At 43.4% G+C, this 11,425-nt stretch overlaps 1 protein-coding gene across 1 annotated transcript in view; it reads left to right on the top strand.

Annotated features, from left to right (window-relative positions):
• Nucleotides 1–1,917: 1,917 nt before the first annotated feature.
• TMEM52B (transmembrane protein 52B) overlaps nt 1,918–11,425 on the top strand; it is a 38,503-nt gene continuing 28,995 nt past the window's right edge. Inside the window, exons 1-3 of the mRNA XM_083150185.1 lie at nt 1,918–2,066; nt 2,254–2,332; nt 4,151–4,232. Of these exons, the coding sequence (XP_083006311.1) occupies nt 1,918–2,066; nt 2,254–2,332; nt 4,151–4,232 (310 nt within the window). The remainder of the gene's footprint in view (nt 2,067–2,253; nt 2,333–4,150; nt 4,233–11,425) is intronic.

Below are 11,425 nucleotides of genomic sequence, written 5' to 3'. Positions count from 1 at the left end.
CCCTGCAGAACCCAGCCAGGAGAGACTACCGGGCCCAGTGCTTCTCAAAAGGGATCCGGATTATGTTCTCCAGGTTATGGGAGCGTTGCCTCATAGATCCACGTGGGAACTTACTTTGCTTTATTATTATTTGAGGGACAGTGCCGTTGCCTCTATTAGGAGAGGAACACAGCCAGCTTGTGGCCAAAGTTATTATTGCCAGGAGTTAATTATTATCCCGCCCCTTTTGTAGCTCTCCCACATCACCGCCCACTTTCTGCCCCCGCCCACAGTTCCTGAACCTATTTTCGTACAAAAATAGCACTGGTGGTAAGTAAGGCGTGGGAGAGAGTAGGGGAGGGGCCCCTCTAGAGCCGTAATCTGACTACCTCATATACTCTACCCCCTGTATGCTATGACATATCTTCCCTTCCTGACCCACTTTGTATAGTGGCAGAACCCCTTTTTGGGCACCCAATGGACCCTGCTCTTCCCACTATAAAACTGTCAGTCTCTGGCTTCATGCTTCCTCCATTCCCCTCTTCACATCATGTCAGTGCCCCTGTGAAATCATCTATTTATTTACAGTTTCTTATATAGCGCAGCACATTATGCAACTCCTTATATACTCTGTGCTGCTGGGGTGACCCTGCTACTGCCACTACATAACTCTCAGTCTGTAGGTTTGTGCTATGTTCATTCCCCTCCTCACATCCTGTCACTATACCTGTGACATTCATCCCTGTCATCACTGACATATCATGCATGTCCTGATATACAGTAGTGCTGCTGCCCCACCCTTAGGGGTGGTAAGGGTGTGTTACCCCCACAGTATTTGTTTGCATAATGTAATTGATATGTGTACCAAGTTTAGTATAAATTGCTTCAGTCATTCCAGAATTATGCAGTCTGCTGAAATACTCTGTGCCGCTGCCTCCTAGGGCTGTCAGATGTGTACCAAGTTTGGTGTCATGAGCGTTGCCGGAGCAGCCCATAGAAGCTGGCCACATGCGCAGTACAAATGTTTGTACTGCGTATGCACCAGTCATAGCACAGGCGCCGGAAACTATCTCTGCGGGGATCGGGAGGAGAGGCGGCGGCGGGATCATGGTACCCCCACGACGGCAGCGGCCAGAGGCAGCCCCCCTCCCCCCAAAAGGAACGAGCCACCACTGGTAAGTAATTTCAACTTTGGAATTATTTTAGTTGCCTTGTACGTGTTTTAATACGTTCTTATGTAAAATTTCACGATCTTCCCTTGTAAACTTTGGATTTGAAGACAGAAGGACACACAAATTTTCCTTTTTATATATTATATGGGATGTTGCCCATAACAACTAATTCCGATAATATCTATTATCTTATAGAAGGTGCTAAATAAATAACAAGTAGTATTTGATTGGTTGCTATGGTCAACATTCTATAGCAACCAATCAAATTCTACTTTTTATTTATTCGGCGCACAGTGAATTCGTCTCAGTCGGCGCACAGAGAGAGCCACCCTGAATTCCAGCGGCTCTCTGTGTGTGCCGATCGGGTCCAGGAGAGATGGGGCGTAACATGCAGCCACGCCCCTCACTCGTGCACGCCAGGATCAGCAGCACATTTGAGTATGTAGGAAGGTGTGAGCATGCCCGGCGTGTGCATGTATGACTTCATCCTGCGTGTGCAGAAATTCCAGGGCCTATTCAGAGGCCTAGTCTGTACCTGCCCTTACGTATCTGCTGACAGCATTGCACTTTGGTGTTAAGGTGCCTATACACTTATCTGACTTGGGCCGATTTCACCCGATCCACACAGATCGGGCTAAGAAATTGCCCCAAATCGTCTGGCTGAGGTCACTGCTACTCCATCTGAAGCTGCTGAAGGTGCTAGTGCTCGTAGATGTGACGGGTGACCCCGCTCGATCCAGCTGTAACACTGTGAGAGCAGCCAAGGATGGCCAGGAAGCACAATGGCGGTGGCAACAAGAAAGCCCTCCTCCTTAGTTACCTGGCTAATGTGGGCCACTTGCTGCCGCAGAGAGAGGAGGCTCACAGTGCGGGCACCTCTATCAGTGTCAAGCACAGCCCGCTGGCCACACTGTGGTACTGTAGTACATTTAAAAAAAAATTGAAATGACTGGGGGGAATGTACCTTCGTGCCCTCCCCAAATATGTGTATGGACTCTGTATACAATAATCCACCCAACAAGGTATCTCAGAGATGCTGTTTATTTAATTTGAGTTTGATTTAATTTGTTTTATTACATAACTATGTTTTTGTCTTCTCAAGTATACACCATTCAGGTGAGCAGGACAGCAATGGGCACAAGATTTGCTATGAGATATGCCAACTTCTAGAAAGAAGACCAGTAATCTATTTATGTTTCAGGATGGAGATCTACATTTGATCACTAATAAAACACATAATAATAATAATAATAATAATAATAATAATAATAATAATAATTGTATTTATATAGCGCTCTTTCTCCAAAAGGAATAATAATAAATCTAAGCACAAATATTTCCTTTTTGAATATAACTTTATTACTTTTCAATATCAGTACTTATTATACTGCAAAGAATGAAACACTTATAAATTATAATTATCTTTACTACAGGAGTATTATTGGAGGGCATGTGTTATAAATACCAAGATACCAATTACAAAGGCTACAATTGATACAGGAAGGATACATTTTTCAAACAAGCCACAGCTTATTTAGATATATCTAAAGAGAAAAATACAATATGAAGAATATATACTTAACATAGCACTCTTAAACCCCATACACACTTGCGAAACCTTTTTCCAACCGCTGCCGATATTGGCAGCGCGAGGAACCTCGGATAGGCAGGCATCGCCAAGTGCTTACACATTTGCCAATGCCGGCTCTGAGGTGAGCGAGCAGGGGAGCAGCACGGGGAGCGATAACGATGACCCCTCTCCTCCGCACATGCTGGACAAGATAGAGGGTCTTTAATGATGCACGGGAGAGCGTATTGTTAACGACAGGTAGTGTACACACTAGACGATATTGTCCACATATCGCTCAAAAAGCCTGTGAACAATATTGCCTAGTGTGTATGGGGCTTTACACTAAGAATTATTAGACAAAAAAGGTTGCATAGGCAAGAAAATAAAAGGTGCATCAATGGCATACATGTGCAAAAGCAGGATTTTGGGCAAAAAAAAAAGATTGCTTTCTAAAAATACACATAATTACAATTTTTTTTTAAAGTTTGCTCTTATCTTATATATGCTAATTAAAGCATTAACCTGTGGCAATGTTAACCTTTCATAGTCACAGAATGACTGCAAATGGACAAATGATGCCCAAGTGCAGAATGGCACTATAAATGGAAATACACATGTGTCTGCATGTAAGGCAAATATTGCATTTCCTTCGCATGCTGCACACATATTAGACAGCTCTATTCTTATACTACCTGTATACCACCGATAATCCGGCACCCTCTGCTCTGGCCGAGGGCCCGCTACCGCCCTCCCTCGTTGCAGAGAGCCGAGCAGTGGGAGAGAGTGGAAAGGCTGCCACTGCAGCACAGCCTCTCTCCTCAGCCCAGTGCTGCTCAGTGCTGTGTGCTGAACTGGGGAGAGAGGCAGCTGCAGCCTGTCCTTTCTCTTCCTGATCTGGTGTACATTCCCACCTGCTAAGTTTTTTTTTTAACAGCAATGTGGTCACACCCCATCCTGTTGACCATGCCCCTCATTATACCGGGGCCCAGCAGAGCTGTCAGAACCCCTTTGCATCAGTGGCATCTACTAACTCTAAATCGGCCCAATAATGTACAACAACATCGACAAGCCACTAGGTAAGAGTTTAGGCCTGATTAACAATATAGATCAATTGCTATTGAAAACTGTGTGAGCATATAATTTAATTAAGGGAAGATAATACGCAATACTGAGTGCATACAAGTACTGTGGGATTGTAAAATATAACAAATGTATATGAATGTAGGGGAAAGGATCATGTATAAATTATGGATCATTTGAATATAAAGACAGAAAAATCAACATGCTGCACCAAAACTAGTCTAGAATAGACCCTTTCTGCTTTGCTTGCTATTGGGTTGTGCGTCAGTTGTAACTCAGAAACAAAGTATTAATCCAAGAGTGTCCCTATAGGAGTTAGCTCTCATTTGTAGCATTTTGTCTTCTGTAGAGTCTTGATAAAAACTCGTTTGAGCTTGTTATTTCCATTAACAAGCAGAATAGAATGTACAGAAGGATAGGCTCCAATGATGGTAATGCAAAATAAAGACAATGTGTCACCGCTTACCACTCCTGAGGCATATAGATTGAATGCCACCATGTATAATAAGAAGAAAATGAAGAAGGCAGTTATCATTTTAACAGCACTGTAATGGGCATCTAATGACGGTTCCCTGAACCCCGTCCTCTCCTGCGCCTTCATCTTTCTTGTGTGTCTTAAAAGGGAGCCAACCACTAGTCCAGATGCAGCACAGAACAGTAGAAAAGGGGGCAGTGACCCCACCACAGACAGGGTAGAAAAGGTTGCGCTGTCTGACCCACCTAAAATGAATTGAGTTGATTTATCGACAATGTCAAACTTGCTGATGTTGATAAAACTGTTCAGGCAAGTATATGTAGAAGAGTTGCTGCAGGCCACTGAGATCGCAACACTTGCCAACAGGAAGTATGGGACCCAACGATCAAAATGAGTCTTAAATAGGACATAAATATGTACTTGGATATTGACTATTCGTACACAGTAATAAATGCAGAGCCAAGTGGTAAGCCAAATGCAAATGTCATGGAAAAACAGCCATGTATACTGCAAGTTGTTAATTGTACTCTGAGTGTTTGCAAGACTGGGATACACGTAAGACAAAAAGAACATAGCCAAAACCAAGAACATGAACAAGAATCGAGCTAGGCCAAGGCAAGTAAGGATTGCATCACCGGAGCCCAGTTTTCTGTGGGTTACCAGATCAATTACATTTATGATCATAATGAAACCGTTTGCCAGAATACCAATAACAGTCTGCACCAGCAAGATGGTCAATGACAGAATTTCAAATGCGTTTAATGTTGAAGAAGAGGATGATGATGATGATGTTGCATTCTCTAGATGTGTTTGATTGTTTTCTGCAGACATTGCCTCCACTGTATCCAAAAACTCCTCTCTGGGTTTCCTTTCTTCACAGTGATGAGGTTTGTGTTTCTTACAGTTCTCCAGGCTTTCAAGTCTCTTTAGCACGTCAGTTTTGTGTCCAAAGAAGTCCGTGGAATATAAATCCTCATTTATATTAGCAACGCATCATAGTGCATGCAAATGTCAAAAACATTCACCCATGACGAAGACTTATTCTTTTGCATACTTTGCATACAGTACAGTATGTCGTTTGCTGTTTGTTTTAAAACCAATGTTCCAATTTTCTGTATATTTAATCCTTAACAAAAATCCTTTTGGACTGAAAGGAGAACATGGTTAGATTTATTACAAAGGCCACAACAAGAATTTACAATTTGTAGCTGGTTTTCAATCAGTAAGTAAAACACCTTGGTTTTGTGCCAGTGTATATTGATGGTCTTCTCCAGTGCTATATCAGTGCTATATCCAGGCCCAGCGACAGTGGGCGGGGGTCAAGAGGGACAGCTGTCTCAGGCCCCACCTATCTGAGGGGCCCTAAAACAGCCCCACCCCCACCCACTTAGTCATCCTACTGCTCAGCCCCCAAATATCCTCCCTCAGATGGCTATCCAACAGCTCAGCTACCCAGCTACCAGACTCGGTGGGTGGGCTACATGGGACCCAATGGGGCAGGGCTAAAGGGGACCTGGCCTGGGGGCAGAGCTACAGGTGGCTGCTGCAGCATCCTGAGCATGAGCGACTGGGAGATGAGAGGCTGCTGTATTCCAGGCCTGTCAAGCCAGCCTGCACTCTTCTGATGTTTCATAGGAAAGACTGGGTGCTGTATTTGTGTATATATGTGGGGTGGTTAGGGTTAGGCTAGGGGCAAGGGTTAGGCTGCAGGGTATGAGGGTAAAGCACTAGCAGGGAGAGTCAGAACTAGCATGCGGGGGGCCTGGATGGAAGTTTAGGAAGTGTGTCAGCGTTAGAGTGCAGGCCACAGGGCGAGGGAGCGCAGACCACAGGGTAAGGGTGGGCATCGGTGTGATAGAGCACAGGGTGAGGGTGTGCATCGGTGAGATAGAGCGCAGGGTGAGGGTGTGCATCGGTGTGAGAGCACAGGCCGCAGGGTGAGGCAGCGTGTCAGTGTGATATAGCGTAATCTTCAGGGTGAAGGAGTGCATCAGTGTGATAGAGCACAGGCTTCAGGGTGAGGGAGCACATCAGTGATAGAGAACAGGCTGCAGGGTGAAGGAGCACATCAGTGTGATAGAGCAAAGGCTGCAGGATGAGGGAGGGCGTCAGTGTGTTAGAGCACAGGTTGCAGGGTGAGAGAGGGCATCAGTGTGATAGAGCGCAGGTCACTGGGTGAAGGAGGGCATTAGTGTGATAGAGCACAGGCTGCAGGGTAAGAGGCTGATGGTGCACATAGGTGTGATAGAGTGCAAGGTGAGTTAGCGCAGGCTGCAAGGTAAGGGAGTGCATCAGTGTGATAGAGCTCAAGTCGCAGGACGAGGGAGTGCATTCGTAAGATATAGCGCAGGCCGCAGGGTGAGGGAGTGTGTCCAGTTTATGGTCCAGCATGGAAAGGGGTTGATAGCATTTGATGGGGTGGGGGGCTCCAGAGATATCAGTGTATGGGACCCTAAGATTTCTGTTGCTGGCCCTGACTATATCAAGTGCCAAATTACTGCCTTGCCCCAGTGACAAAAAAACCTAGTTATGGCCTTGCTGTTGGTTATTTTCTTCAACTTCAGAGTCTGATCCATTTATTGCTGACTACTGCTAAAGTGTCAGGGAACTCCTGCACTATTACAAGTGCTCCTTTAGAGCCAATCTAATGTAGGGTATTCACCAATAACAGCTGCTCATTTTTTTTTTTTTTTTGTGAAGATGAACACCGGTACTTAAGATGCCACCTGGACTAGTATCCAGACAATAGAGGCTCACAGGATAGGCAGAAGACCACTAGATAGTACTGGAGTACTAGTTCACCAGATTGGATCAGAGGTTTAAATAAACCAGAGGCTGGAACACAAAGTAATATGTGGAAGGTAGCCTTGTTAGCAGGAGTGTCAGCACTAATTCTACTGAGTATATTTGTACAGGTATATTTGTTTGCATAGGTGTATATACAGTATGTGTGTGTGTGTGTGTATATATATATATATATATATATATATACACATATATATATGTGTGTGTGTGTGTGTGTGTGTGTATATAGGTGCATATGTGGGACCCAGATCATTATTAGATATGGGGGCCCCCTCCCACTTGTCATTACTGGCCGCAAACTGCATGGGAGAATATTACACTGTCAAAAAAACAGAGTAAATGCAGTATAAACTTGGTCAATGGTTAACTGCGGGGGGGGGGGGGGGGGTTGGGGTATATATATATGTTTATATTAACACCCCAACCCCCCCCCCCCCCCCCCCCGCAGTTACCTATTGACCAAGTTTATACTGCCTTTACTCTGTTATATATATATATATATATGCATTTTGCCGGGCCACCAACCTTGCAATACAAAATCATCGACAGTGTTCCAGAAACTATTAGAAGGGGCAACCGTGCTAAACTGCTACTGCAAAAGGAAGCTTGATGGACTTATGAGCTAAATACAGTTAATCCCGTGGGACTGAATTGTTTTTCATAAGTATTGTTCTTTACAACATTTATCCAGTTTATTTGATCTTTTTAGCCCTATACTGTAGATATTCTGAGTTTCCTTTCTGCTTACATTGTATCTGGCAACATTGTGTTACATGCACACTTTTTCTCAATGTTGTTATTTCTGGTAACCAGGCAACCACCCGTGTGCCTAAACGTGACATCAGTCAACAAGCGACACGGACGCACGCACGCACGCACGCGGCTGTGGGAGGATTGCGATACCTGCACAGGGGGTGATGGTGATGGGATACTATAAAGGTATGTACAATATCACTTGTCTAATGCCTCTGATGAAAATTCCAATAGCAAATTGAAACGTTAAGACCACATTGGCGTTGTGTCTTTTTTGAGAATAAACCTGAGAGTGCCACCAAACCCTATACCTTACTATATCAAACGAACCAAGGAGGGCACCCGGGATCAACTACACACTTAGGAGTGGAGTGCCGACCATTCTACAAATTGTCCTATATATATATATATATATATATATATATATATATATATATATATATAGATACAGAAGTACCAACACACTCGCCATTCCTAGGAATGGGGTGCAAACTGCACCCACATCCCAGGGTGGGGTGCGGTGGCCTGTGACCACACACTCTAGTAAATACAAACACAGGGGGCCCAGCACTCACTACAACAAACTAACTCACCTTAACATTCAAATAATCAATAAATAAATAATGGGGTTTTAGTTCATGAATTGATCAATGCATTTAAGCTTGCAGCCCATCGCCAAGGGACCCCATTTCACTGCAAGTCCTACACTAGCAACTGGTTATCTTGAGAACCTGGCACCTGCTTACACATCATAGCTAAAATGAACATGTGTTTTTTTTCTGGGTTAATGCTCAACTGCCAAGTAACATGGCTTTTATAAGGTGAGACAATCCCAAACACAGCACCTGAATTAGAATTAAAGGGGCAGCTGTCACAGGTTTCAGGTAAATGAGCTTATCAAGGGTGCATGAGAAAGCTATGATCACAGTAACAGAGGTTAATTAAAAATCAACCCAAATATATAGATACAGAAGTACCAACACACTCGCTATTCCTAGGAATGGGGTGCAAACTGCACCCACATCCCAGGGTGGGGTGCGGTGGCCTGTGACCACACACTCTAGTAAATACAAACACAGGGGGTCCAGCACTCACTACAACAAACTAACTCACCTTAACATTCAAATAATCAATAAATAAATAATGGGGTTTTAGTTCATGAATTGATCAATGCATTTAAGCTTGCAGCCCATCGCCAAGGGACCCCATTTCACTGCAAGTCCTACACTAGCAACTGGTTATCTTGAGAACCTGGCACCTGCTTACACATCATAGCTAAAATGAACATGTGTTTATATATATATATATATATATATATATATATATATATAATACCACATGAAAAGCCTGTGTTTGTCCCTGTGTACCTTACTTTGTAGGAGCCCTGACAGGCTCAGTGCTGCCTCTGACAAAAAAAAACCTCCCATGATGAGGCCGCTGCTGCTGTCCTTCATGAGCCTGAGAAGCATATGATGAGCTCCACCAAGCAGAGCTCAGCACAAGCCTCTCAGCCTCTGACCTCTTATGCAAAGTCTCATGGGACTTAGACAACTCCCAGTAATGCACTGCACACTTGTGCGGTCAGTGTGCCTTGGCTCCCGATGCTTAGCACCATTAATCATTGTCACATTGGCAGATAGTTGAAGCTGCAGCACTACCCCACTCCCATGCACAAAACCTTTAGCTAAAAAATAATAATAATAAAAATACATGTCAACCACAGGGGGCCCCCTGAGCCCCCCCCCCCCCCCCCCCCAATCCAGCCCTCGGTACAGTATATGTGTGTATATTGTGTGTGTATTTGTATAGGTATTATTGTATATGTGTTAGCTTTCCAGTAATGGGCACAGGGAACTTATAGTATACATTCCAGGATAGGGGTAAGGGGTGGGGTATGAAGTGGTGGTGGCTCCCAGAGATTTCAGTGCATGGGGCCCCAAGAAATTAAAACAGCCCCTGCTTTGAAAGCTGAGTTGTGAAATCCCTCAAAGTGGCAGGGGAGACCTATTGGGATACCCTGCATAATTGGGGATACTCAGTATTATGGTATAGCGGAGGTGAACAACAAAACTCCATGTGGGTGAAAGTAGTCAGTGCTGGCTTACTTCATGATTTAATGTATGATGCAAGTTTTTTGTTATGCCACTGCCAATAGCCACAGACCTGGGCAGGGGTGCGTTTTTAGAGGTGGGAGCCCATATGCAGACTTCAGATAGACCTAATCCTCTTCAAGACACAGAAGACTCAGGCATTGTGGCGGCCACCATGTTCTAGAGACAAAATACCTACTTCGCTTGTGTGGCTGCAATTATTATGGTGACTTTTTTTACTCCGGCTGCAGCTCCGACACAGGATTCCTGAAAGGTAAGTAAAAAACACGGGTGCAGTGTAAGCGGTGTGCAATCGCTTCCACCCAGGGGACCGAGTGCAAAACACCCATTAGTGAAACGGACCTGGGCATGTCTGATGTTGGAAAGTATACAATGGATACGTTTATTGCATGGACAGGTAACCTCCTATTACCATGATTCACTTAAAAAAATCCCCAATTGTACTATGGTATGTTTTCCGTGTATGATACAATACCATGGCGTGTTGAGTAGCATGCATTTTTTGCACACATTTGTCAGCTGTCTATTTACTATAAGTAACATGTGTCCAACGCTACACAAAACTCTTTTCCTTCTGTAGATAATTAAACCTTTACATGTTATCTTACAAAGTTATCCGTATGATTGATGCTACAGTTGGTGTCATAGATTATTGATTGGCCAGATCTTACTTATATAATTCTGTTTAAACGGTTGTGTTTATGACGGTAAAGTATTTGGCAGTAAAATCCAAGCTGGTAACAGAATATGCTGCATTTGCATGCAGGGTTTCTGTACCAAAAACTTTGCACACACACACTAACAAAATATATAGTCATTTCCATGCGAACAAACACAACAGGTGAGGAAAATGGTTTTATTGCAATATCCACGACACATACAGCACATTACTAGGGCCCTGCTGAAAACATAGATCAGTCCATTAAAATAGAAGTCTAAGAAGTTTTGGTTCTTTTTGGGGAAATAAAGAAGTAGTAATTACATTAGATAAATGAAACTGTTGAAATATGTAATAATTTATGGACAGCCAAGTCCAACTACTTATCTTCCCAGTTCAATCTTTCTAGATAATGATTGCTTATCAATGCATTTGTAAAATTGTTGCCATACTGTAATTAATTTATTTCAAACTTTACTTACCAATGGGCCTGGTTCGGAGCTGTACGCGATGGCCGATAATCACGCAAGTGAGAGATTATCAGCAGACTGCGCAAGCATTAAGGTGCTACAGTGATCCCGCCCACAATGAGAAATACACCACAAAGTGATTGACAGGAAGTGACTGTTTGGGGTATTTACCACTTCACTAGCAATATTTTTTTATTTATACAAAATGCTTACATTTTATTTCATAAATTAATTAGGTAAAGAAAAAGTACTTGTATGTATCCAAACCAATTTTATTAAAAAAAAAAAAATTATATTTGTAAAATCGAATTTTGGGTACTTGTGTATTATCACGGTGCCCACGATGTTGATA

This window comes from Crinia signifera, chromosome 6 (genome assembly GCF_055691185.1).
Source record: "Crinia signifera chromosome 6, ASM5569118v1, whole genome shotgun sequence".
NCBI classification, from domain to species: domain Eukaryota; kingdom Metazoa; phylum Chordata; class Amphibia; order Anura; family Myobatrachidae; genus Crinia; species Crinia signifera.
The sequence above is the reverse complement of the archived record's forward strand: the minus strand, read 5'-3'. Positions and strand labels throughout refer to the sequence as shown.